A 26,532-nucleotide genomic window follows, 5' to 3' on the forward strand; every position below is an offset into this window, starting at 1 on the left:
TTAACAGTTATTAAAAATGATAGTTTGGCCGAGTGGTCTAAGGCGCCAGATTTAGGCTCTGGTCCGAAAGGGCGTGGGTTCAAATCCCACAGCTGTCATCAAATAATTTTGTTTTGTTTTTTCTTTGGTCAACAAACTTTTAGGGGGTGTTATTGGTTCCAAATTTACAACGAATTTTGATGATTTCAATCAAATCCTAGAAAGTAAAGAAATGAAAGATTTTAAACGATTGTTAGAGAGTATTTTATAATCTTGTTGATTAGTTTTTCATAATCTTGTAAAGTTTCTCTAACAATCTCTTTATTTTGATAATACTTTTCATGACTTTCCATGACTTTATTTTGTGAAGAAAAATGTAGAAAGTCATGAACCAATAACATAATAATTTAAATCATTAACAATCATTAACAATCAAAGATTCTTTTGTTTTAATTGAATAACACAAAACTTTTAATGGCTTTATAAGAGTATGAATCTAATAAACCAAAATTTATGAAAATTTTAGATTACTTTTTACAAATCTTAAATGAATAACACAAAAATTTAACATACTTTTAAAAAATCTTGATTGAATAACAATAGATTTTACATGACAGTTTAAATCACTAAAACTTTTTTAAAATCATAAACGAATAACACCCCCTGAGTCTCTAATTCTTGTCCGAAAGGATGTTGTATATGAACTTGAAACCGTATTAATCATATTGTATCGTCGTAATAGTTCTTCATTACATGTACAAATTTAAATCGACCAACTTCATATTCACAAAATTTTCATCTAAATCGTTGTTTGATTTTGATCAAAAAGAAAAAAAAAAAAATCGTTGTTTGATTAAACTAGTGGTATAGAACAAATAATAATAAGAGAAACTCAGAAGCTAGCAAACATTTTTTTTGCTAAACTGTTAATATCATAGAAATGAAAGGTTCGGCTTTACAAAATAGGAGCCAACTGATTTGAATCCTTGGCAAAAAAGAATAAAAAACAAGGAGACAAAAGATTTGAAAGTTACAGTGAGATCAAGTTAACCAGATTTGCATCAGGTTACGGTAACGTTTGCGCTTGCGTCTTGCGGTGATAATGTTTCTGATTTCTCTATCGATAAGCTTGAAGATTGTAGGAGCTGGGATCGAGACTTGGTTGTGAACCACATTGTTCCTTTGCTTCCAAAGATTGTAAATCGTGGACTGGGCAGCTAACTTCCTGATGAAGCTAGCAAACATACACAGCAAAACACAATTGAAATCACTCTCTTCTGTCTGTGAAATTGCAATCACTCTCTCTGTCTTTTGCATCTTCAGATTTCTCCATTATATGTCTCATTGAGTAATTAATAAAATTTGAATCAGCTTTCCAAAAAAAAAAAAAAAAATCATTTCAAGTTTTAACCATGAAATATAAATAGAAAAATAGAAGTTTCAACCATGACAACATGTTAGCTTTCAATTACAGGAGTCGCTCTTAAACCACTATTTTATTTGTTGGTAGATCTTATTGGTGCTTTAAAGTTGAATAACAAGAACTATATGTATGGAGTAATAGTTCTTTAAACAAAAGATAACAATTTTTTTTTTTTTTGTTTAAAAGGATAACAATTTTTATTCCTCTTTTTTCTCGCTTTTCATTGTTCTTAGTTTTTGCTTAGAAATTTATTTCTTCTTATGTTTCATCAGGAAACGAATCTGTTCCAACCAAATGATCGATCTCCATCATCCAACCCTTCTTATCTTCGACAACTCCCATTTGAATATTAGTTAATATCAAGTGAAGCTTCGTAGAGAATGCTTCTTCTCCTGTTCTATATTTTACCCTGTGGTCAAAGAAAGATAGATATGACCCAAAATCAACGTTAGGTAACCCGAGGAAAGACTAAAGATTTTAAGAAATGGTCTTTTAAGTTTTTATTTATGTTAAATTCATCACCTTTTGTCATGGAATGTCACGGTTTCAACAGCTTTAATGACCACTGCCGTCCCCGTGCAAAAAACTTCCTCTGCCTCTAATAGCTCATCCACAGAAAGATCACGTTCTTGAACCTGTGATACATTGTGAAACACATAGAATCTTGAAAACATTCATGAAATGTCTATATACAAAAGGGTATCATTAGATAAAGTTGGAACCTCATAGCCAATGTCACGGGCTAGCTCACATATGCTCTTCCTTGTGATTCCTGGTAAAATGGTTCCTGAAGTTGGGGGAGTGGATACAATGTTTCCCTAGAAAATGAAGGATATATATACTAATGAGTTCTTGCAAATGCAATCTTAAGGATGAAACTTTATATTATAATTTTTTCTATGTTCTTTACCTTTAGAATGAAGATGTTACAAGTAGAAACCTCTTCGATGTTTTTACCAGTTGCCGCATCCAGGAACAAGACATCAGAGAAACCCGAAGACTTTGCTTCGATCAACGATTTTACAACCTTCCAAATTTTATACAATAAAAAACCATGATTTAGATATGATCATTAACCTGGCCATCTATATATCTCTGGTGTCTCTTTATTAATTACTTACTGGAGAATAATTTGTGCAGCTCTTCACACCCCCTGTTCCACCGAAGTGGGCTCGGCGATGGTTATGATCAACTTTGAGGTTCAAGCCTGAGCTTGCCTACAAGAAATTAAGACAAACCAGTAAAGAGTCTTAAATTTTAAGGAATCTTTAGGCAGCATATGGCCATATTTTAGCAAGTGTCAGAAGTGCTAGTGAACATGGTCTACAAAAAGGATACCATGCATTATTTAAAAAGTTTTAGAGCCCATATTTTTTTTCCTTTCACATAGAGATTTGATCACTATTTAAAATATTAGACCGAGTTTACTTGATCACCAAGTATTTGAATAACAAACAAGCTCACCTTGTGATAATTTCCCACGGGAGATGTGTAAATGAGGAACGTATATTCAGGAGCTGAAGCTACTCCAAGGACAGCACCAGTACCTATGAGTAGAGGCCTAATATACAAAGCTCCTTTCCCCGGAGGAGGTACCTAAAAAAAAAGAAGAGAAAAATCTTTAGCTACTTATAATAAAGATTAAAAAGTACTGATCACATGTTATTAGAGACACCATATAGTACCCATTTGTTGTTGGCAAGCACAGTTTGCTTAACTGCTTCAACGAATTGCTCCGGGGAAGGAGGTGTCATACAAAGCCTATCTGCACCTGTTTGCATACGAATAGCGTTTTGGTCAGGTCGGAAGAGTGTGATCCGACCGTCTTCTGTCCTGTAAGCCTTGAGACCTTCAAATAGTCCCTACAAACCCCCAAGCCAATATCAAATGATTTTCTCTCAAACTCTCTTACAAGCTTTTGCTTAAGAGTATACGATCTAGATTATAAACCGATCCAAATCCAATATGACAAAACGTTCAAAAACCAAACACCAGTATTGAACAAAAATTTATAAGTGAGTGGGGAAAAAATGAAGAGAGAACAAAACCTGGCCATAATTGAGAATCCCAGCACAAGGGCTTATAGAAATATCCCCATAAGGAACAATCTCTCCTGTTGAAAAGCTCTCTCCTTGTTTGCATTTCGCCACATACATATAATCTGTTGGAACCAGTGCGAATCCGAGCTCATCCCATTTTACATTCGCATACTTTTCATCGGCTTTACTGTTTTATTGCATGTCACAAAAGAAAACAAAAAAACACACACATACATAATTAGTTAGTAAAAGAGTTTGGCCGTTTTGAATAAACAGAGAAAGGAACGTTTAAAAAAAGTCATGTTTATGAAAAGATGATATTTTTGCACCTTGTAAAAAGAGGTGATGAAGAAGGGTGCACAGAAGGAGCCATTGGATAGAGAAATAAGACAGAGAGCAAGAAAGTAGTTAATTTAAGGCTTAAGAACACGACTAAACACTTGCTTTTATAGAGACAACAACAAACAAACCCTTCGAATTCCAGTGGTCATTTCCTTTTGTTTCGGCACAATCCATGGGTCTTTTTTTTATTAATTTAGAATCTTTAAACTAGTATAATATTTTCAAAGACTAAAAGCCATACTTGACAAACATATTAAAGACCCAAATTAAAAGGCTTACCATTAAGATGCAATGAATTAGATGCGGGTGCGTTATGTGGAATTTGCAAAAACACACGTTTGTGATTTTACTTTAAGGTAAGTTTGTGTGTTTTATATTTACTTTTAACCAAAAAGCCGATCTTTAATTAGTTTATGTGTAAAACATGTGTTTACTGTAGTCTATTTTTATGTAAGCACGTTGGTCCTGAATAACTCTATCTAAAAGATAGTTTTTTTCCGGTTATTTAATTAAAATAATGTTGGACGAAAGAAAGAAAAAAAGTTTATATATACATGCATAGCTAGTTATATAGTATCGATCTGCCCATCACATGCAGCTTTTATCGATTTAAGTTTATCTACCAAAGTCAGCTATTCTTAAAACTAAATATACGGCAAATGGGATACAAAATAATTGAGTAATGCAAATGGGATATTAAATAAATTCTAGTACTAATTTAAGACCAAATGATTAAAGTTGCAGCCAAGTCTCTTAATATATATGTGACAAGTCTACAAGCTTCAGTTACAAGGTGTTAGGTGTTTATGTACACGTTAAAGAGTTTAGGAAATTGTATTATTGATTCATATGGAGATATAAAGAATATTATACCGAATCTAAATCAAGATTAGGATGCTAAAGAACTACAAAATTTTGCTTTAAACTACAGATATGAATTATTTTCCATATGCAATTTACCGAAAGGAATATGAAAATAATATGGTTCCATCTGTGTAAACCAACTATTTTAAAAGCAAACGTGGAAGCTCGTATTTTTATCAACGTACACGAGGACTTGCGTCACACGGAAGCGATGTGGAAAAAGATAACTGTAAGCATTATTAGATAACAATGTACGTGTATGTTCAACAAATGATAGTTTGGCCGAGTGGTCTAAGGCGCCAGATTTAGGCTCTGGTCCGAAAGGGCGTGGGTTCAAATCCCACAGCTGTCATCTAATGTTTTTAATTTATTTTCATTTTGTCTCCCTTAATGAACGATGTCGTATTGGACCTTAAACCTTTGAACATACTGCCGCCTCTTGTATCTTAAGAGTTACCCATTATTTATTACAAGTCCCATGATAAAAAAAGAAGAATCCTAATAAAAACCAACACATGAGAAGAAAAGATACACGTTTGAGTACATAGAATCATCAGCTTTCTAAACTTCTTCTTTCAACCTTGACAAGGATCAATGTCCACCATCCAACCTTTCTTATCTTCAACAACTCCCATCTGAATATTGGTCAACATCGAGTGAAGCTTCGTAGACAATGCTGCTTCTCCTGTCCTGTATTTTACCCTGTAGTCAAAAGATAGATATGACCCAAAATCAACATTCGAGAATCAGATGAAAGGGTCTTTGATTTATTATGGTTTTATAAAAGTTAATCACTTTTTGTCATGGAAGGTCACAGTTTCAACAGCTTTAACGACCACTGCAGTCCCTGTGCAGAAAACTTCTTCTGCCTCTAGTAGCTCATCCACAGATACATCGCGTTCTTCGACCTGTGATAACATTAATTGTCACTCACAATCTGCTAATCTTGATTTCATGAGAATGTCTATATATGAAAGAGGAGGTGGAACCTGGTAGCCAATATCATGAGCCAGCTCACTTATGCTTTTCCTCGTGACTCCAGGTAAAATGGTTCCTGAAGTTGGTGGGGTGGATACAATGTTTCCCTAAAAAATGAATGATTTCTAATGAGTTTACGCATAGGAATTTAAAAGGTTGGAACTTTCTATATAATGTTGAAACTCTTTACCTTGACAATGAAGATGTTACAAGCAGTAAGCTCTTCGATGTTTCTACCAGTTGCTGCATCCAGGAACAGGACATCAGAGAAACCCGCTGACTTTGCTTCGAGTAACGATTTCACAACCTTTCAAAAATTATAAAAGAGGAAATCAGAGAACAAGATATTTCATTAACCTGTTTCCATGGAAGATAAAATTATATTTCCTAGTATCTCTTTACTTACTGGAGAATAGTTTGTGCAGCTCTTGACACCCCCCGTTCCACCTGAATGGGCTCGGTGATACTTATGATCAACTTTGAGGTTCAAGCCTGAGCTTACCTACAAGACAGACAAACCAATTAGCTGTCTCAACTTTAAAGAGTCTTAAGGCAGAGTATATGAAACAAAAACATACAAAATCACCTTATGGTAATCTCCTACGGGAGATGCATATATGAGAAAAGTGTATTCAGGTGCTGGAGCTACTCCAAGGGTAGCACCACTCCCTAGTAGCAGAGGCCTTATATACAGAGTTCCTTTACCCGGAGGAGGAACCTAAAACCGAAAAACCATTACACTACTCTTTAGCAGCAACTACTAAAGATGAGAGTAACCTACGATAGAGAACCACATCAGAAGGAACTAGAGGTACAATGGTCCAATAGTCCATACCCATTTCTTGTTGGCAAGCACAGTTTGCTTAACTGCCTCGACAAATTGTTCTAGAGTAGGAGGTGTCATACAAAGCCTCTCCGCACCAGTTTGCATGCGAAGAGCGTTTTGGTCAGGCCGGAAAATCCTAATCCGGTCGTCTTCTGTTCTGTAAGCTTTGAGACCTTCAAATAGTCCCTACAAAGCCAAACCAATATCAAAAGGTATAGACGCTAAAGTTGCTGACTTTTACAGTCAATTCAAACAATCATTGATTAAAGGCTTCAAATTTCTTAATAATGTTTCTGATAAATACCGAAGTTCCTACAATCAGTGAGATTTGGTAAGGCTTATACAACCAGAGAAAGCAAATTAGCACTAATTTGATGAAGTAAGAGCCATAATGGTCCTCAAAACCTACCTGGCCGTAATTGAGAATCGGAGAACAAGGGCTAATTGAAATGTCGCCATAAGGAACAATCTTCCCTTGTGTAAAGCTCTCTCCTTGTCTGCATTTGGCTACATACATATAATCTATTGGAGTCAGAGCGAATCCAAGCTCTTCCCATTTGACATTCGCATATTTTTCATCTGTTTCACTGATTTGATTTCAATGCATGCCCACCAAAAGAAAACAGAAAATGAGTAAAATGAATTTAAATGAACAAACACGAGATAACCCCAGATCAGGGGATTCTAATAACTATAAATCTGTCCTTTTTTTTTTCTTCTCATTTATCATAAAAAGATGAGACCTTTTTATACCTTGTAGTACGAAGAGGTGATGAAGAAGGAGCCATCTATGGAGAAATAGAGAAAGCAGTAGTGAAGTGAAGCAGAAGAAGAGAGGCGTGTAGTGGTCACGTGGTTTCAGGAGCGTCTTTTTATAGTGTGACTGACAACAAACAAACCCTTTTGATTCCTTCTCCACTTTTTTCTTTTAAAGAATTTGTTGATGGGAATATACTAATAAATTGTAGAATCTTCAACTATTTTTCTTTTTATACGAAGGTTGATGGGATGGCTAAAGACTTTTTTTATTAAGCTAAAGTGGCCGTTCTTTGTTGAGAAAAGGTGTCTTTAATTCATTAGTACCAATACATTGCACCGAGACTCCGAATGGAGAGTAAACCATATAGTGCAATGCAGTTTCATAGTACCGAAAACATTTACATATTATTGATACCGATACATTGTACTATTTTTTTTTTCTTTATAATCAGGATAATCAGAACCTTTACAACCGGACTATTTTTTTCCAAAATGATAAATTTTTAGTTTTTATTTCATTTTTAATAATAAAATATATCTATTACTAAAAATTAAAATATAAAAAAGAAGTTACAAAATTTATCGGGTGAAAATGGAGTAAGATTCAAGTTGCAATGAATTGTTGGGCAATCACTCACTTTGTTAAATTCAATGGTTCACCAATTAATCCGACGACAAAGTTCAGAGATTTAGTTCCAGTTGATTCGCTTTTTTACTACAGTCACATTTATGCCAACAAAGCTCAAGTCAACAACATGTTTGCTACCACGATAAATATGTTTTGCTTTCCCTTTATCATTTTTTTTTTTGTTTGTTTTAGATTCTAAACAAGCTTCGTAACTGATATGATTTGTCTTCCATGGACTACTCATGAGCAAAAAATCGTTTTGAGTAATCTTGATAGAATCCTAAGGAGTATTGTTGCCTAGTTTTGCATTTGTTACTGATTCAGAAGAGGTGGCCATAAATAATGAACTAGCTCTTACCAAAGCAATCCGTGATGTAAATGACCAAATTTTATGGATTTTATATGATTTGGTTTCGTGTGATTATAGATAAACTAACTCGCAAAATTAGACAACTTCAAACTATATTGTTCAATTACAGTTTCAATGTTTTGCAAAAGACAATAGGAACAACATTTTGCTAAGAATCAAGACACCTAGATAGTTTTATGTTCATGTAAAAGACAATCAGTGAATGCAAGTAAATACTTAAGATAGAAAGACAAAAAGTCTAGCCTACTTTAAAATCCATGATACATAATCCAAAACACACTAAATTGAATGTTTAAGGAACTACTACTGTATAGTATTTCTAATTAGCCGAGTACACATTTTTAAGATGTCGAAAAGATGCTAAAATTGAATATGAAAATATAATTACTTCTTTGTAAATTAGGTGTTTTTTAACGAATCATCATATGTACAAAAATATGATGAGCCAATGATTTATTGAATTAGATACATGTAGAAAGGATTTGTATGATCCTAAAGAACTTCGAAACGAACTAATCAAATGGATCAAAAATATGATTGCAGAATATAAGAAATGTTGGGCTCATGTTGGGCTGAAATAAGACGTAGAGATTAAGTTAAGCTAAGCTTTCTAAAGTAATTGTAAGCTTCTCCTGCAGAGGAGAATAGAAGTCATCAAACAAGGATCTCAGAAAATTGCTTATCTCCCTAATTTCTTCATCTCCCTCTAAACTCTCTTCCAGAATCCTTGCTCAATTCTCTTCATTTGTGATCTCGGCTCTCTTATCACGAAGACTTCTCCCGGCGGCACCGTCTTCACATTTCTGCTCGTCATTCTCAAGGAACCAAGGTAGAAGCTCACTCTCTGTGAACGAAACATTTGCCTTTTGTTCGGAACGAAATCTCACAAATTGGTTCTATGATCTGCGCGATTCGCGTCGTCTTCTCTCTGGATCTGAAGTAATTGATTGCCATTCGTTAGCTACTGTCTGCCAATTTTTTATGTTTGTCCTCTCTCTGGAACCCTTGAATGATTCAACTCCATCCAAGTCTCGTCGTCCTTGTAATTAGCACCATTGAAGCGATTCATGGAAGGCATTGTTGTATTGGTTAAGAAACACAGCCATTGAAGCGATGCTATCATCAAGGTTTTCCTTTTTGGGGATCGGCAGTTCCAGTGAAGTCAATGACTCCGTGGGTGTTTCTGGAAGCAAGATCAAACCATCTCTAAGTGTTCAAACGGATAAAGATGTGTATAGGCCTGGAGATTCCATTTTTGTAACTATTGAGGTTGCTAATTCTCATGACAACGCCTCTAATCCCTCCATTTTGGTTGAAAAGCTTAGTTTTGAGGTTAAAGGTCTAGAGAAATTGGACATTCAGTGGTTTTCTACTCAAAAACCTTCACCAGGAAGCAAAGGACGAAGAGGTATTTTAACAAGCTTTTTACTGCAACTGTTATATATCTTCTGTCAGCCTTTCATGTTTCTTCCAACACGTCATGCTCACTTTACCATCTACTTGTAATTTTCTATTGATGTGCGTTAACCATATATATATCTCTTGGAGATTTTCAGGTGAACACATCTTCCTAGACAGTTCAACACCATCTTTGATTTCAAATCAAATCCTATCCCCTGGTGCTAAGATGACATGTAATCTTGCCTAACTCCTTCTCTAATACTGTATGAACAAAGAACAATAATAACGTACACTTGCTTGATGCCGACGGCACATATACTAACGGCTAGGCTTTACAATGTCAACCTTTAAGCTGACAGGCTTCTTTGTTTGTAATTTTCATCTACAGTAATGGTTCGAGCTATACTCCCACAGATTATACCACCTTCTTATAAAGGTGCTACTTTACGTTACCTTTACTACATTAAGAGCACATTATGCGGAAGATGGATGGCATTAGAAAACAGTCAATTTTACAAAGACTCAACACAAGATTTCATTGAAGTGGTTAGTTTACTTGACTTTCCGTGTTTTCTGTAGGTGTTATATGTGTAAAACATTGTGTTTCGGTTACTTTGGTTGCTTGAACGCAATTTGTTTTCTATTCACCGGTGTGGAAAATATATAAACTGGGATAAACACAAACAATGTAGCTCTGTTGTGTTGAAACACGTCTCATGGTTCTTACTATAGTGCTAAGTCAGGCTGTATCCTTGGTTTTTAGTCTGCTTGATGCCTAATTGATAATAGAATCACACAACTTTGTATGAGTCATTCAACATTCTTAGATCATCTAGCTTATTGTTTCTCTGTGGCGATGCAATGGAGATGCACCAGGGTTTATATGCAAACTATGAAGTTGAAGCATGAGGTTTAAAGCGTAGCTTAGTCTAGATCTTCTTGGAAAACTTTTCAGTGTTACATGTAGTTAGTTTTCTTTGGCCAATTTGTCACTGCAGTGAGTTTAGTAGTTCAGTCAGTTGATTATAACATCTTTCTAATCAAGTATAATTTGATACTTTCTGTCATCAAAATAATCTTGTTCCCCTGAAATTGGATGCCTTGATTCTGGAGTTGGTCTACGATTTAATCATGGTAATATGTCATAACTGAAGGTCTAATTACATACCTCCTATGGCCTGATGCTTGATAGAAAATACTAAGTAAATGTATTTTGTGATAAGCCTCTTAATTTTTCTGAAATATAATATATTTTTCCCTTTTCCACTTGTATTTTATAGTTTGCTGTTGGCATAAATTTGACTCCTGTAATCTTGTTATTTACCAACAGGAGACTCGAATACCATTACAAGTATGGGTAATTCAGAAGAACAATGGGCTGCTATTAGAGGAAGATCAAATCGATGGTAAGCTTTTTTCTAAAATTTTGATTGGGAATTTTAAGTCAGAAGTCAAACTCTGTTTGTTTACAAGACAACAAGTTACAGGACGTCGGAAAGTTGTTTTCCCTCCTTTTTTTTGGATGACATTAGTGGTGCAACCTGATGGGGCTCTCCAATTTTCTTACAGGTATTGTTCCAACCAGTACCATTCAGACAGAAATATATTGGAAAGAGATGGATGGGGACTCAGAATGGGTATGGCATGCTCAAAACTGTGGAATTCTACTGTTTATCCTTTTTCTTTTGATTGCAGTTGTTTTATACGTATGGGTTGCATTTGCATACTACTCAGAACACTGAACAAAAATGCGCTTAATGCAGACTAGAGCAAATGACGCATATGATAGTGGTGAGGATGGATATGACAGTTCACGTGACGAGATCTCATCTGTTTCTTCCTATCCCAACAAAAGCAATTTAAACAGAACATTTGGCAGTTCATTGTCCTTGAATTCTGGACCGCGATTGTCAATGAAAGACACGTCATATGTTGAAGAACGTGTGGGATCATCTCCAAAGATGATGCTTTCTCAGTTATCAGCTGCCGTGGTGTCTTATGATTCCGGAACTGGTTAGTGATTTATGTGCGAGTACATACCTAAAACAGTATTTTAATGGGGTCACTGAGAATAGCACCAGCTCATGTAGCCTCTCTGTTTTTTGGTGAAGGCTGGTTTCGAACTAATGCTAAACACAGTACTGTTCTCAAATACCAATAAATAATTGATGGAAAGATGCTAAATAAAAAAAGACCTCATCATCTGTTTTGTTTATCAGCTCTATAATATTCGTGAGGAAAAGATTACTGAAGAATACTTTTTTTTTTTTTCCTTTTAGATGTATCTTCCCCTCATAAATCATCAAATTCTGTGGTCCCGAGCCAACAGCCCAAGCAAACAAATGGTGCAGGAGCATCTATGTCGCCTGGAGCAGGAGCAAGAGAACCAGTTCCATGTAAACTACTCGTCATTTCTAGTCTTTGCTTGTATATAGATTCTGCAAGTACCTACTTATCCAGATGCAATCATTTCTTGCAGCAGAAGGATTTACAAGAGGAAGATCATACAACATTAGAATGGATGACCAAGTCCTTCTTAGGTTTTCCCCCAAGAATGCCGATTCTACTTATTACTTCAGCGATACTGTAATTGGCTGTTTCATCTCTTCTCACATTCTTCTAAAACATTGCCTGCATCTGACAACTGTTTCCACGAATGGTAATTTTTTTTTGCAGATAGGTGGAACTCTTACATTCTTCCATGAAGAAGGAACCAGAAGATGCCTCGAGGTAAATCCAGACAAGACAAAACTTCTGGTGTACATTTTGCTATATCGAGGGCCATTGGTACTGATGATCCATATCTGTTTCCAGGTCTCGGTTACTCTAGAAACTTTAGAGACAATAAACAGGAGATTTGTTCATCCATCAAGGAGAAATTCTCCAACACTTACTAAGGTATGGATGCAGCGGATTATAATTTGGCTATGGATATTGTTACTTTGCTTTTTCCGCTGGATGCTATGTCTCTACAATTGTAATCTTACTACCCCATATGTTTTTCGTCAAAAGGTCCAAAGCGATCACCATGAGGTGGTGGCAGACCTTATTCAAACCAGCTTTCTATTTTCAATTCCGACGGATGGTCCAATGTCGTTTTCTACGCCCCGTGTTTCTGTGCAATGGATTCTTCGGTTTGAGTTCCTAACTACTCCTAAGAGTGTGGACTTAAGCAGGTATTACTCCCAATACTCAAACGATCCATTCTCTGGTTGAGTCTTTTGAAGTGCTCAAGTTGTTGAAGTCAGTTTCTGGTTCTGTTTTGTGGTAATTTACAGGTACGAACATCCATTGTTAGTACCGGAAAGGGAAAAAAGCGAATGGGTTCTTCCGATTACTGTACATGCACCGCCGCCTCGGACATCAGGTGCTCAAAACCGTGGAGATAAGCTTTTTGGTTTGGAGCCGTCTTGGATTCGTAGCTAAATTTGTTTTTGGTGAAAGATACAGTTTCTGGTCTCTGTCTAGCTCACCTCATGCAATAATTTGTTTTTCTTTTGATCATTTAAAAATAACTTTTCAAGGGAAATATATATACCACAAACCTATTTTGTTTAGTTTTTAATTACTAGTTTATTAGACTATAGAGAGCAGATTTATTTTTCTTTTTGGTGTCCTATGATAAAAGATCTTAAATCTTTAATCACAAACTGTTTCTTATATAAGCGTTACTTAAATCAGTTTCATCAGTTTTGGGCACATAAAGTAACTTTTGATAAACAAAATTGTAGAAAAATGGGTAAGAGAAACTGATGATAAATCCAAATCTCAAAATCTTAATCCTACCAAAAAAAAAAAAAAAAAAAATTATTAATAGAAAAGTTGGAAAATTGGAAAAAACCCTAGATGTCTTTACTTGTTCTATATTAATACAACATTGAGAGGGAAAAGAAAAAGAAAAAAACCCTATCGTCTCTGCGCTCCATTTTTCTCTCCTTGCACTAAGCTTCTCTCTCCCTATCTCTCTCGCGTACGGTGATTGTTTGTTTAGGTCTGGGCAGGTACTGTCACCTAATGGCATCTGAATCCAATAGCTTTGCGAAAAGAGATCGTCTTCTCGAGATTGAGGTAGCAGTTCGAAAGTGGTGGGAGGATGAGGATGTTTTCAGGGCTGAATCTCGTGATCATCTTCCAAAGCCAGGAGAAAAGTTCTTCTCCACTTTCCCTTTTCCCTATATGAATGGTTATCTACACATTGGGCATGCTTTCTCACTCTCCAAGGTTGATTTTGCTTCTGCTTACCATAGACTAAGAGGTGCCAATGTGCTTCTTCCTTTTGGTTTCCACTGTACTGGTATGCCTATTAAGGCTTCCGCGGATAAGCTTTCTCGTGAGATCCTACAGTTTGGAGACCCTCCTGTCTTCCCTGCTCAAGATAACCTAGCTCCTCAAGTTCACGAGGAGGGCAGTGATACACCGGCTTTAACGGGTCAGTTCAAGGGAAAGAAGTCTAAGGTGGCTGCGAAATCTGGTGGACAGGTTTATCAGTGGCAGATTATGCGCAGTTTTGGTCTTACTGACAGTGAGATTGCAAGATTTCGGGATCCAGATGAATGGTTGTATTACTTTCCCCCTTTGGCTGTTGAAGATCTCAAGGCATATGGATTGGGCTGTGACTGGAGACGGTCATTTGTGACTACTGATGTTAATCCTTTTTTCGATGCCTTTGTGAGGTGGCAGATGAGGAAGTTGAAAGCTCTGGGAAAGATTGTCAAAGACTGTAGGTACACAATATTCTCACCTCTAGATCGCCAGCCTTGTGCTGATCACGACCGTGCTACTGGTGAAGGTGTTCAGCCTCAGGAGTATACTCTCATAAAGATGGAAGTAGTGAAGCCATTTCCTCTGAAACTGAGTCCTTTGGAAGGAAAAAGAGTGTTTTTGGCTGCAGCTACTTTGAGGCCTGAGACCATGTATGGACAAACAAACGCTTGGGTACTACCTGATGGGAAATATGGAGCTTATGAAATCAGTGAAACTGATGTCTTCATCCTTACTGAGAGATCTGCACTCAACCGTGCCTACCAGAACTTCTCAAAGAACCCTAAGAAACCATCTTGCTTGGTCGAGTTGACCGGTTATGATCTGATTGGACTCCCTCTGAAGTCTCCTCTGTCAGTGAACGAGATCATCTATGCTCTGCCCATGTCAACGATTCTAACCAACAAAGGTACTGGTATCGTCACCAACGTACGGCGAATCAGAATGGCGGAAAATGGCTGAAGAATGCTTATCAAAAATGAATCTCTACTCTGAGGAAACAAGGCATGGCTTTGAGCACACTTTGAGCTGGCTCATTCAGTGGGCTTGCTCACGGTCTTTTGGTCTAGGAACTCGTATTCCTTGGGATAATGAACGGTTCCTTGTGGAATCCTTATCTGATTCATCTCTTTATATGGCCTATTATACAGTTGCCCATATCTTTCACGACGGAGACATGTATAAAGGAAGCAAGTCTTTGATCCGTCCTCAGCAGATGAATGATGAAGTTTGGGAGTATCTCTTCTGTGATGGTCCGTATCCAAAATCAACTGATATTCCATCAGCTGTTTTAAGTAAGATGAAGCAGGAATTTGACTACTGGTACCCGCTAGATCTTCGAGTTTCCGGAAAGGATCTTATTCAGAATCATTTGACATTTTTCATCTATAACCACACTGCACTAATGGAGAAGCGTAACTGGCCACGGGGTATCAGATGTAATGGCACATTATGCTCAATTCTGAGAAAATGTCAAAGTCAACTGGAAATTTCAGAACCCTGCGCCAGGCTATCGAAGAATTCTCTGCCACTGCTACAAGGTTTTCTTTGGCTGATGCTGGTGATGGCGTTGACGATGCAAATTTTGTATTTGAAACTGCAAATGCTGCAATTTTGCGGCTGGTGAAACAGCTCGAATGGATGGAAGAAAAACTGGCTGCTGAATCCTCTTTGAGAACGGGGCCTCCATCTACATATGCTGATAAAGTGTTTGAGAATGACATTAACATTGCTATCAGATTGACTGAAAAAGCGTACAAAGAATGTTTGTTTAGGGAGGCACTTAAGAATGGGGTTTACGACTTACAAGCTGCTCGAGATGAGTATAGAAACTCTTGTGGCAGTGACGAAAATATGAACCATGACTTGATACTGAACTTCATGGATGTGCAAACACGCCTCATTGAACCAATCTGTCCCCAGTTTGCAGAATATGTATGGAGGAAACTTTTGAAGAAGGAAGGTTCTGTGGTAACAGCAGGCTGGCCTACATCAAATGAGCCAGATTTGGTTCTCAAGAGTGCTAACAAATATTTGCAAGATTCTATTGTCTTAATGAGAAAGCTCTTAGGTTCCAAGAAGGCTGCTAAGAAAGGTGCTCAAGTAACAGCAGCGCCAGCGGGAAAGTTAATAGGCCTAGTATATGTGAATGAGCAATTTGATTGATGGAGAGCTCACTGCCTCAAGTTCCTGCAAAGCAAATTTGACCAGCAAACCTATCGTTTTGCCCCTGATGCAGAGATAATTGCAGAACTAAAGGAGATATTACAGAAGGATGGACAAGCAGAAAACATTTACATGCCTTTCGTTAAATTCAAGAAGAAGGAGGCAATATCTATTGGCATTCAGGCTCTAAATTTGAGGCTGCCTTTTGGAGAGATTGAAGTCCTTAAGAGTAACATGGACTTGATCAAGCGGCAACTTGGTCTTGAAGAGTTGAAGTATATTCTGCAAGTGACCCTGATGATGTTTCAAAAGCTGGTCCACATGCTTCACTGCTGAAGAAGAATCCTCCATCTCCGGGCAATCCAACCGCCATCTTTGTGACCAGGTAAAAGCTAGTTATTTCATTACAATTGCTTCCTAATAGAAGCAGCATGGATACTTTTTTTTGTTTATTGTCAACTAATTTGAACTCTCTACTGCTCCAGCACAAGTGTGCCCCCTCCGATCTAATAGTTCTGTGCCCACACCGAATCATCTCTCTGCATATCTTCATGAAAGTTATATATGATAATGGCGAAACACTTGCTTAAAGAGTGTTGACATTGTACGTTTGAAATCTTTTAAACAGATGCTTGTTTTTGTTTTCACGTGACTAATGTTGCAATTTTGTGCCACATAGAGACAAATTCAACACTCACTCTCTGAGAATTTATATGAATACAAGAAATCATTATGTTATAGTGAAGAATTTTGTATGTGGTCGTACAGTGTTTCGTGTTCCATTATATATAGTTTACATCAAATAAAATGATACTAAAAAGGCTATAGCACTGAGAGTTACACTATGATCACAAAGTAAAAGACAGATGAAAACACTTTGATCTACCAAAACAAAAAAAAATTCATCAGAAGCCAAAAGGAGACTTTGTCCTGCTGCCTCCTTCACCATATTGCTCGTTCCATTTTCTCAGCTCATTCATCGTAGTCGCATCGTACGCCACAGATGGGCTCACCTGCAGAATCACATCACCCATACATATGATAACAATAATCACATCTTTGTGGTTTATATCAATCATCGACAATGCAAAACGCAACAAAATCAAGATACATCTTGTTTCCTGGCATTGATGCAACTAAATTACCTTAGCTTTAGACTGAATGAAGTCATCCAAACTTAGCGACCGTAGACCAGGAGATGCTTCTGCTCTTGCACCCTAAAGATTCAAACAACGCAAAATCATCAAGCAAAAAAAGCTATGTAAGTGAGCAGTCTATGTTTCACTGCAAAATCTGGATTCTGTACCTTTTGTTCTTCTTGTAACAGTTCTTGAACAGGCCTGTACGCAGCAGCAATGCATAGATTCTGCAAATGTAAGCCCACAAAAGAAACAAAAAAGATTAAATAAAGAACTTACAAGTGCCGTCATGAGCTAGGGATGAGAAAACAAATACCAACCTTCAGATCGCTACCGGAATAACCTTCAGTTTCCTTTGCAAGTTTCTCGAACTGGAAATCAGATTCCAGATTTTCAGGAGTTAGAAATATTTTCAGTATCTTTAACCGGTTTTCGGCATCTGGTAAGTCGACATATATCCTAGAATTCAAAGGTACACAGTTTACCAATACTAGAAATACAAACTAGCAATTTTCAAAAAGGTAAATAAAAGTCAAATCAGGTGTTACCGCCTTGGTAGACGACGAATGACAGCATCATCAAGATCAAAGGGACGGTTGGTGGCACCAAGAATGAGGATCCTTTGGCTGTCTTTTGACCTGAGCCCGTCCCAAGCTGCCATGAACTCATTTCTCATTCTTCTGGTAGCTTCGTGCTCGGAAGAGCCACCACGAGCACCTAGCAGACTGTCGATCTACCAAACAAACAAAAATCCCGTTCAGTCACATTTACCCATCATCAAATATTTACTAAGAGCATCAATAACTAAGATAGAACTATGGACATAATAAAGAAATGAATTTTAGTTTTAGGTACAAAATTCTCACCTCATCAACAAAAATAATTACAGGTGCTAGCTTGGTGGCAAAGGAAAAGAGAGCCTTAGTGAGCTTCTCTGCATCTCCGAACCACTATGCCAAACAAGGAATAAAGACAAGACAGAGTCAGATCAGAATAATAATGGGGAGTATCATAAATCATTTATAGAAGTGTAAGCTAAGAAATTACATATTCGCTAAGACAAGTGTATCAATACAGGCCAGTGAAGACTGAAGCATATTTATTAAGGTTAACTATTCTTCTTGATTGATTAAAACATGCATACAAATAGACACATACAACAAGGAGACACAAAACACTGTCATACAACATAATCCAGTTACCTTTGATGTAAGTGTTGAGCCAGTTATGCTAATGAAGTTTGCCCCAGCTTCTGTTGCAAGCGCCTTAGCTAGGAGCGTCTTACCCGTTCCAGGAGGACCAAAAAGCAATATTCCTTTACAGGGCTGAAAAAGGTCATGTCATCAGGAATATCAGCCAAGTTGAACGGAAATACCTGACCAAGAAAACAACGATATGTCCCAAACAGAAAGCAATACCCGCAAGAGATTTCCACGGGCAAAAAGCTCTGGCCTTCTCATGGGAAGAATAACCAGCTCATTTAATGCTTTTTTCACGTCTTCGAGAGCCCCAATATCTTCAAATTTGACGCCAATTTCTCCAGGAGCAACCACAGCCGAGACAAAATTTCTTTCGTACTCATCCTTTGCAATATTCTGCAATACATTGTCTATTAACATCATAGTTACTCAAAAGTATTCAAGATCCATTTACCAGAATCCAAGGGCAGGAAATTAACCTTCAAGTTTTGCGAAGGCTTTAGGGAGTTATCTTCTAATTTTCTTAACCTCGCAATTGATATCTCAAGGCTTGAAAAAAGGGGAAAAAAAAACGCAGTAAGATTAAAAAATAAAATAAAAATTACAGATCCACAAGCCACAATCACATGTACCTTTCACGAGGCAGAGACAAGCGACCTCCTTTAACCAATGGGACTGGACAAGAAGCTAAATAGTGATTTTTGGCCCAGCCAATAGCTTTCTCTGCTTCTGCAAAAACAAAAGCCACAAGTTTCTGAGGTCTCTTCTTCATCACATATATATTTTCATCTCAAAAAGCAAGGGAAAAAGTCAAATGTTTGCACCAGCGGAAAAAATCATCAACCACAAGGAACTGTATCCATTCTCAACTAAATATAATCAAGAGATTTACCAAACTTCTTTAAGAAAAAGTGAACAATCAAATGTTTGAGAATTTGGATCTAAGTGTACTTATAGGTAGCCCCTATTCTCACATGTTTCACATTAGTATCCTAACACCCCGATTCTAGCTAGGCATTGGAACGACTGCCATTGTACATGATAGAGAGGAATTGCCAGTACAGAGCAAAGAAGTGCTTGCATTCTCAATCAGCAACTATAAATACAAAAAAAAACAAGTGTTTTCATCCTGAGTTACGCACTTTGCTTTGTCAATATAACCCCATCGGTGTTCACTTGATATAAATCTGTGCACAATAACTCATGTTCTTCAAGTGCCTGGGAAAGAGTACATTAAGGATGCAACGATTAGTGAAAACATTACACGTTCAACTAAATTTTTCTCTTCGACATATAATTTAGATCTACATACCTTTAGCAACTCATTTATATTGCTCCGCGATATCACAATTCTCCTATCTTCTCCTAGTTGTTTCTTGAATAATCTGAGGGTATCCTCCTCCTACATCAATATTTTACAGGAAGGAATCAGTACTGTTTTGGCAATATGGGTATATGCCTCCTACCTTTAGCATGTATACTCGAAGAAACAACTAATATAAGTAGCTTCTCCTCTGCTAAGTAGGATAGCACGTGACATAGAAGCTTTGCAAAAGCATACATGGACCACAGATGGATGTGTACCTCTTAAAGAGAATTTGAGAAGAGATATTGTCCAAGCGACATACATAATCAGACTAGTCTATGTATCTCACTTAGGTATAACAATACATCTACGGCTCCTCAGACATTGTTTAAAGTCATACAGGAATAAGTTCATTGTTAATTTGATGAAAACTTCTCAAAGATATTAGGCATACCTTCGGAGGATGTAGGCGCATAACATTAGTGAAAAGCTTGTATATCTCATTCTCCTCTGATTTTCCCCTTCCCGTGAATCCCTCAGTTAGGCCCTTCAAGGGAAGAGGCTGAAATATACAAAGGCAACAAGAAACTTTTTTATTAAGTTAATAGTATCAAGAAGAGCATGACATCGCAAGGAATGCCATTTTAAAACACAGATCGAGAAACCAAGCAAGAGTCATATCAAGGAGAATGGAAAGTTCAAATCCATATTTACAATCCTGCACATGTTGCAAAAAGTATGTAAAAACGTGACTAATTTACTGCGCAATTAACTTGTTGCAAAAACGGGTGTTCAAGATGTGGAATAACTTGCAAGTCCTCATTTGACGGTTTTCATCAAGGGACGACCAAGGGATAAGAAGAAAATGTCCGCACCTCAGGCAAAGACAAGTGCTTTACGATTTTTAAAAAAAAGTCACATATATCAGTAAAATGCATCTTTAATGTTTATCTTACCAGCTTCACAACTCGGCTAAGGTTTGGGAGTACCATCGTCTGTTTTCAGGAAAAAATAACTTTTTTAACACACTAATCAGGAACAAAGGCGGAACAATAACCAATGACAAGTGAGTTAGACATAATGACAGGCTTACGAATTTCTCTCTTTCTTTTGAGCCTGTTTCTATCTTGTTCTGCCCACAGATCATAACAATCGGACCTGATAGTTTATCAAACATTTCCTTAACTTTGTCTACAAATTCCTTTCGTCTTGTCTTAGGCACAGCTCTAGACAACCACTGCGTCGAGTCTGGAAAATAGACTATAAGTGGTTGAATGGATTGCAAAACCTACAAAGACAGAAAAAATAAAGGACTAAGTGTAGATAACAATCCAGACATACGTTTCAGAAATAAAAATAGAGGCAGAATTGCAGGCATCCACAGTATAGGAATAAAAGAACATTCAAGATCTTTAAAAAAATTTGGTAAAAATTTCAATGTTATGGTGCTAGAACTTGGTCACACATTTCAGCATACCAAGTAAAACCCAATGAAAAGGACCCATAGATAGGAAAATGTTAAATAAGGCTACTGGCTAAACAGAGCACAACGTCTTGTTGTATATAGATATATTAACAGTTAAATTAACTAATAAATTCAAACTAAAATAAAAAGTTATGAGCATTTGCTATTGCTGGAGCATCATCTTCTCAAACATGGAAATTTAAATATACATGTACATCTATAGCTGAAACAAACAAATGAGTAAAGCCAACAAGAAAAGTCAGTGTAACTTCCAAATATACCTCATTTAAAGCTTCCATAGCAATGTAGCCATCAACTGCCTGCATATCCAAATCGTACTTCAGGTCTTTCACTGCGTAATAAAATAGATATTACTTAGCTACATTTAAATATGATGTCAAGCGTCTTCATACATAGCAAGTAATTCTCTAGATTCATAAGTATCACACATTAACGATCGGAATATTATGAAGCAATTATACCATCTAACCAGTGGATGGGTAACATCTGGGGCTGCTCTGCTGGCTTTTTCTCACTTCCCTCTGATGTTTTATCATCACCGTATTCGAATATGACAGCAACACGGTTCCCAATCACCTCATATACCTCTCCACGTTGTCCACTAGACAATGGCCTGAAAGTATGTATACACTCCGGTTAAAATCTCCGAACTCTTCGAGTTCGATATATGTTGCAAAAGGTGCACAGAGAATGGTATTCCCCATTTTCAGGCAAGTCGAATTACAAAAACCACAGATGGCATACTGTCATTAGAAATACCAATATCATGAATAAAGAGTATGTGATGATGATATTCACAACCAAACAAAATCCCATTCATCAATTAGCAAAACGATAGCGGTGATTGGAAGAATCATTTCTAAAAAAACCATGATGCTGAGAGGAACCAACGAACACATCGGAAGGCAATGATTTTAACAGAAATTTCCCTCACATCCAATGCTAAATCTGAACTATTCAAATCCTAATCCCCAATGATTTGGAAAGGCAGATCGAACTCACTTGGAAAAATCATAATTATGAGAAAATTACTATCAACACCACTAGGAAGAACAAGCAGCCATCGACTCAAATAATATCAGACCAACGTATCATAGAAGATATTTAAGCGCCTGAAATTTACAAGATCATCTTTCATAGTCCTCAAACGTTTTTCACAGTGCATAGTTCTAGTACCAGTTGTCAACTTCTTCACAAGCTTACACCACTCACAGTTAAAATAACAAAGCACGTAGTCATATAGAAACAGACAAGATCAACAAACGAAAAGATAAAAAATTCTAAAGGAAAGCCAGACTATGAGATAAGGAGGATAAACTTTAAAAGACAGACTACTTCTGTAATAATATCAACTAGATATGTACTAATATCTCTGATCAGCTGTCAGAAATATAAGAAATTTGAGACTTGAAGTCTTGAACTCAAAAAGGAAAAAGAAGGCCAATCCTGCATCCAGTTCACCCAATGGACAGCCAATGGTATTTCCAACCCCTCGAAGTTGAAGCAATTTTAAAAAGGAAACAACTTTGGGGGACGAAAGATTAAACTTAAAAACAACAAGACATTTATCGATTTTTCACACTAGATGACTTACCAACCCACCTGCCAGGAATAACGGTAAAAGCACTCTTTTGACCATCAGATGTGGAAATCTTCCCCAATACGACCCTGTGATCCATTTACAAGCCAATACAGGATGAGGATGAATTCATAATTCCAGTTTGATTGCTGGAAGAATTCTCTAGCATAGATACAAATGGGGACAGTGACCAACTCCCAACTACTGGTAATAATATCCAGGTTTACAATACGAAGTCTCATTCCAAATATTTAGGTCCAGTGTGACTTGCTAGACTACGATAAAAGTTCATAAACAAGTGTAGACTCTCAATGCGTGTTTTAGACAGCTAAACTAGATCAGAAGATTTAAATTGAAAACCCTTTTTAGTAATTAAATACCATGCACATGGAAGAGATTATATTAACGCAGGAAACAAGGAAGCCACAATTAACTGAAAAATGAAAAATGGAGTACAGAGCACAATCCTTGCTCAGTCCTAGGGGTGGATGAGTCAGGAATTATAAAGCTGTAAATACATTACATACTGCACTTATGAAGCTAACTACCAATTTTTCTCGCCTTGGATTCAAATAAAATCAATGGTTAACACATGAAAGAACAACAACAAGCCTAACCTATAGCTCAAAAGGTTCCTAGATCACCAGAGTAACAAATTTTCATGATATAACATGCTAGAAAGAGGCGTAAGCACTAAAACAAATCATGCTACGAAAGGGATCACATGAAAATGAAGACATATCAGTTATGGTTCTCCAACATTATGCAAAAGCTAAACATCTATTTTTCTGCCATATTTATGCTAATTCCCCAACATGTGTTAGATAAAATCTTTTGATGAACCCCATCTCATCCTCGTAGAGCTATCTCCAGGAAAACATTTAAAATCTTTAAGCACACATAAAGGAAAAACAGATTCCCACATAAGTGAATCAGTAAAATTACCTATGTTTTGCTTCGTCCTTCTTAGGAGACCCAACATACTTTACTTGGTCTCCTGCAAATATGTGGGCAGATTAAAAATTGGAGAAATGAAAAAGGAAAAGGTTAAAAGTCTATGAAAGACAACATAATATTTTTTTTTAACTAGATACAAAGAAAAGTTATTAAAACATGCCAGGCCCATTGAGAAAATCGATACATTAAAAAGAACATCTAGAGCTTCTATAACGATGAAGATATATCATCGAGCCGTGACACTGATACAATACTATCCAACCAGCTAAACAGACATCATTTGATGCAAATAGCAAAGTGCACAAGTTACGAATTGGCTACCTTTCTTAAGAGGCCGCTTCGCTTTATCATCTTGATCAACAGCTGCAGCTTCTGACACCTCACTAGAGCCATATAGTTGTTCTGACATTCTCTGCCACAATGTAGAGCAGATAAGCAAATATACAGCATTTCCATATTCTATCAATTAGAAATAAAACAGTGATGCAGCAGTCATCGTGTAGATAAAAGAAATAGCATCAAAATGGCATGCATTGTGAATCCTTTTTAGATCATGTGTAATTTCTTGATAAAAAATAGTTCATACAAAATAAATAGTATAAGAAAATGGAAAAAAAATAAAATATATATATATATATATATATAACAAAGGTTACAAAATTCACATTGTCCATAGGAAAGGGAAAAAGATTATCATGGCAGATTAATTAATGAACCTCACATAAGAAAATCATACCTTCTCGATATCCTCTATGTCGGCCCCAAGTTTCTTGAGGACTTCCTTAGAAATCTCCAAATATCTTTCTTCGTCGTCAGTTCCTTCTATTTTTGTTTCACTACTACTAGTATCATCATTGTCCCCATCGGTTTCTTCTTCAGCTTCTGACTGTGACGTGCACTGGTCTGATTCTGCAATGTCGTCATCTGATTCAGACTCTTCATTGTAATCATCAGCAAAATCCTGATCAGAATCAACAAATATCACTCTAACATTCATGAAACAGAAAGAAAAATGGTAGCATGTCATAGCAAATAAACATCAAAATCTCACGTAAGGTGCAAGAACGCTGCTGTCAAGAACCAACAGGGGAACTTGTGTATCTCGAGCAAGTGCTCGCACCAACCTCTCTCGGTAGAGCTCAGTGCCTGTATAATCAGATCATTATTAGACTCTATTTCCTCACCACTTATATAGTTTGATATAAAAAAACAACGACATTAAAACAATGCAATGCATATTCTAGTCAACAAAAAACCTGGAACACTCTGGAGCAATATTCTCCCACTTGAAGAATCTAAACGAGCACCATATTTGGAAGTCATACTTTTTTGCTTAATATGTGAGCTAACACATTCCACCAGAGTATCTTTTGTGTGTTCGCTGGAGCAAATCAGAACATATCAGCAAAAAATGGAAATGACTAGAAGAAAGTAACACGATAACAGAAGGGAACAGTCTTTGGTTATTACTGGACGTAGTAAGGGAAAGACTCCCAAGAGAGCTGTATAGTTTCCCAAGGTTGAATTCTCCGCAAGAACTCATTCTTCAATCTTTCTCGTTTATTAAGAAAAGGTGACTCCTTTCTGCTTTCACTTGCACGCTTCTCATTGTTGAGCCATTCTATTTGGTCTTGTACTCCAAGTTGAGCGTGAGAATCAAAATGCTCAACACCGACCGTGCTCTTCTCTTTTCCCATCTTGTCTTTATTCAGAGGGAAACGGCTGTCCTCACTAGCATTATTTCCATCACCTTCAGAACTAAACCGACGCAATTGGCTATTCCAAGAATAACTTAAATAATCTCTAGAGGCAATAGCACCATGAGAATGATGGTTTCTTCTCAAATGATCTGTTAGTATACTTGTGGTGGATCTATAAGATTGGGAACCGGTGTGGTCACGAATCACTGGCCTAACTAAGCATTTGTCTTGCTGCAATACAAAACCCCATCTCTGGTTCCTTCTTATTGTCCTTGTATACATTGCAAGTTTCTTTCCTCAGTTCCAACGTCCAAGATCACTGCAAACCAAAAAAGATTCTTTAATTAAAAACAATCTAGAAAAAAAGAAAGAATACACGGCATAAGACAAATACCAAAACCAATGCCTAGATGGATTCTAGAAGCTCTAGAGTAAACTCAAGAAGAAACAACAACAATCTAGAACAACATGGATTCTAGAACTAGCTGTCACAGTTTCAGGAAACCATTTCCCAAAAAGTCCCAATTTCAGAAATCTGTGTTTATCAATGACAAAAAATGAACCTTAGCTGCATAATGAATCTCCATGAAAACACCTAATTCAAGTAAAATTAAGAAAGAATTTCTAGGTATTCTCGTGATTCGTTACCTAATTTAAGCTAACAGATACGGACAATATTAGTTTTGCTCATTCCATGTTAATATGTTCAGACTTGGAGGAAGAAGAAGATGAGAGAAACTCGCGACTCGCGACTCGCGAGAGAGAGAGAGAGACCGATTGTCGTAGGTTTCGAACTCTAGGCTTTGGCGTCTTACCTTTTAGCCCATCTTGTTTTCACTTTCAAATGGGCCCATTAAAAATCTAGGCACGACCTTTAAGCCTACCAAATCTTATTTTGGGTCAGCAGCCTATGTAAACCATCTTTTTTTGCTAAGAGTTACTACCACTACTATTGTATGGTTTCTGTAATGGTTACTTGATGTAATGTTGCTAGCTGAAACAAGATGTAATGCTAGCTTAGCAGTTAGTTTCTGTAATGGTTTTAAACATGATATGGACACTGAAACGGACTACTTATTGGGTCATTAACTCTGGATTCGACTACAGATTAACTGATTAAAATTTATGTAA

The 26,532-nt window shown here is 36.8% G+C and overlaps 5 protein-coding genes, 2 non-coding genes and 1 pseudogene across 14 annotated transcripts; 4 read left to right on the forward strand and 4 right to left on the reverse strand.

Moving 5' to 3' along the window:
- The first annotated feature begins 18 nt into the window (after positions 1-18).
- On the forward strand, positions 19-98 carry AT1G50070. Its single transcript has one exon. It is a non-coding gene; the product is annotated as a tRNA-Leu (tRNA).
- A 922-nt stretch (positions 99-1,020) lies between these two features.
- AT1G50080 (ribonuclease) lies at positions 1,021-1,296 on the reverse strand (the record flags this gene model as incomplete). The annotated part of the gene is made up of 1 exon (NM_103895.1): positions 1,021-1,296. One exon carries the CDS (start codon positions 1,294-1,296, stop codon positions 1,021-1,023), a length of 276 nt encoding a protein of 91 aa, NP_175429.1.
- A 287-nt stretch (positions 1,297-1,583) lies between these two features.
- Positions 1,584-3,846, reverse strand: BCAT7 (D-aminoacid aminotransferase-like PLP-dependent enzymes superfamily protein). The gene is made up of 9 exons (NM_103896.2): positions 3,771-3,846; positions 3,451-3,628; positions 3,088-3,264; positions 2,867-2,998; positions 2,524-2,619; positions 2,313-2,429; positions 2,125-2,220; positions 1,925-2,037; positions 1,584-1,811 (listed from the first exon to the last, which is right to left on the reverse strand). Exons 1-9 carry the CDS (start codon positions 3,812-3,814, stop codon positions 1,661-1,663), a joined length of 1,104 nt encoding a protein of 367 aa, NP_175430.1. The 5' UTR covers positions 3,815-3,846; the 3' UTR covers positions 1,584-1,660.
- A 1,073-nt stretch (positions 3,847-4,919) lies between these two features.
- AT1G50100 lies at positions 4,920-4,999 on the forward strand. Its single transcript has one exon. It is a non-coding gene; the product is annotated as a tRNA-Leu (tRNA).
- A 4-nt stretch (positions 5,000-5,003) lies between these two features.
- Positions 5,004-7,411, reverse strand: AT1G50110 (D-aminoacid aminotransferase-like PLP-dependent enzymes superfamily protein). Of its 2 annotated transcripts, NM_103897.4 has the most exons (9): positions 7,205-7,411; positions 6,861-7,038; positions 6,461-6,637; positions 6,212-6,343; positions 6,032-6,127; positions 5,816-5,932; positions 5,637-5,732; positions 5,443-5,555; positions 5,004-5,349 (listed from the first exon to the last, which is right to left on the reverse strand). In NM_103897.4, exons 1-9 carry the CDS (start codon positions 7,237-7,239, stop codon positions 5,223-5,225), a joined length of 1,071 nt encoding a protein of 356 aa, NP_175431.1. In that variant the 5' UTR covers positions 7,240-7,411; the 3' UTR covers positions 5,004-5,222. The 2 variants fall into 2 exon arrangements, with proteins under 2 accessions (NP_175431.1, NP_001320462.1); NM_001333419.1 differs by lacking the exon at positions 7,205-7,411 and having other exon boundaries at positions 5,029-5,349; positions 6,861-7,063.
- A 1,336-nt stretch (positions 7,412-8,747) lies between these two features.
- Positions 8,748-13,289, forward strand: AT1G50120 (immunoglobulin). Of its 2 annotated transcripts, NM_103898.5 has the most exons (12): positions 8,748-9,616; positions 9,765-9,842; positions 9,998-10,155; positions 10,940-11,015; positions 11,179-11,246; positions 11,373-11,622; positions 11,889-12,005; positions 12,089-12,195; positions 12,286-12,339; positions 12,424-12,507; positions 12,622-12,785; positions 12,888-13,277. In NM_103898.5, exons 1-12 carry the CDS (start codon positions 9,322-9,324, stop codon positions 13,033-13,035), a joined length of 1,599 nt encoding a protein of 532 aa, NP_175432.2. In that variant the 5' UTR covers positions 8,748-9,321; the 3' UTR covers positions 13,036-13,277. The 2 variants fall into 2 exon arrangements, with proteins under 2 accessions (NP_175432.2, NP_001322050.1); NM_001333420.1 differs by having other exon boundaries at positions 8,810-9,616; positions 12,089-12,339; positions 12,888-13,289.
- Positions 13,290-13,623: 334 nt separating this feature from the next.
- On the forward strand, positions 13,624-16,421 carry AT1G50130 (annotated as a pseudogene). The gene has a single exon.
- Positions 16,422-16,705: 284 nt separating this feature from the next.
- Positions 16,706-26,202, reverse strand: AT1G50140 (P-loop containing nucleoside triphosphate hydrolases superfamily protein). Of its 5 annotated transcripts, none has more exons than NM_001333421.1 (25): positions 26,050-26,202; positions 25,172-25,720; positions 24,958-25,082; positions 24,753-24,847; positions 24,438-24,662; positions 24,023-24,113; positions 23,690-23,741; positions 22,768-22,833; positions 21,627-21,778; positions 21,426-21,496; positions 20,773-20,967; positions 20,636-20,674; positions 20,134-20,241; positions 19,686-19,775; positions 19,516-19,591; positions 19,006-19,102; positions 18,853-18,922; positions 18,593-18,769; positions 18,377-18,499; positions 18,041-18,124; positions 17,723-17,907; positions 17,495-17,633; positions 17,342-17,401; positions 17,181-17,252; positions 16,747-17,048 (listed from the first exon to the last, which is right to left on the reverse strand). In NM_001333421.1, exons 2-25 carry the CDS (start codon positions 25,681-25,683, stop codon positions 16,941-16,943), a joined length of 3,012 nt encoding a protein of 1,003 aa, NP_001319186.1. In that variant the 5' UTR covers positions 25,684-25,720; positions 26,050-26,202; the 3' UTR covers positions 16,747-16,940. The 5 variants fall into 5 exon arrangements, with proteins under 5 accessions (NP_001319187.1, NP_001319186.1, NP_001321914.1 ...); NM_001333423.1 differs by lacking the exon at positions 26,050-26,202 and adding an exon at positions 25,965-25,994 and having other exon boundaries at positions 16,755-17,048; NM_001333422.1 differs by lacking the exon at positions 22,768-22,833 and having other exon boundaries at positions 16,706-17,048; positions 26,050-26,195.
- Between the last annotated feature and the right edge of the window lie 330 nt (positions 26,203-26,532).

Source organism: Arabidopsis thaliana (assembly GCF_000001735.4).
Source record: "Arabidopsis thaliana chromosome 1 sequence".
Classification (NCBI taxonomy): domain Eukaryota; kingdom Viridiplantae; phylum Streptophyta; class Magnoliopsida; order Brassicales; family Brassicaceae; genus Arabidopsis; species Arabidopsis thaliana.

Coding starts and splice junctions, on each gene's coding strand:
- AT1G50110 (NM_103897.4), bottom strand. CDS start 7,239: ATGGCTCCTTCTTCATCACCTCTTCGTACTACAAG. Junction 6,638..6,860: donor CGATTCTCAATTACGGCCAG/GTAGGTTTTGAG, acceptor TTGGCTTTGTAG/GGACTATTTGAAGGTCTCAA. Junction 6,344..6,460: donor TGCTTGCCAACAAGAAATGG/GTATGGACTATT, acceptor TTTCGGTTTTAG/GTTCCTCCTCCGGGTAAAGG.
- AT1G50140 (NM_001333421.1), bottom strand. CDS start 25,683: ATGTATACAAGGACAATAAGAAGGAACCAGAGATGGGGTTTTGTATTG. Junction 19,776..20,133: donor TGCGCCTACATCCTCCGAAG/GTATGCCTAATA, acceptor ATATTGATGTAG/GAGGAGGATACCCTCAGATT. Junction 18,125..18,376: donor GCTCAACACTTACATCAAAG/GTAACTGGATTA, acceptor TGTTTGGCATAG/TGGTTCGGAGATGCAGAGAA.
- AT1G50120 (NM_001333420.1), top strand. CDS start 9,322: ATGCTATCATCAAGGTTTTCCTTTTTGGGGATCGGCAGTTCCAGTGAA. Junction 9,617..9,764: donor AGGAAGCAAAGGACGAAGAG/GTATTTTAACAA, acceptor GGAGATTTTCAG/GTGAACACATCTTCCTAGAC. Junction 12,340..12,423: donor GAACCAGAAGATGCCTCGAG/GTAAATCCAGAC, acceptor ATCTGTTTCCAG/GTCTCGGTTACTCTAGAAAC.
- BCAT7 (NM_103896.2), bottom strand. CDS start 3,814: ATGGCTCCTTCTGTGCACCCTTCTTCATCACCTCTTTTTACAAG. Junction 2,999..3,087: donor TGCTTGCCAACAACAAATGG/GTACTATATGGT, acceptor CTTTTTTTTTAG/GTACCTCCTCCGGGGAAAGG. Junction 2,620..2,866: donor CCGTGGGAAATTATCACAAG/GTGAGCTTGTTT, acceptor AATTTCTTGTAG/GCAAGCTCAGGCTTGAACCT.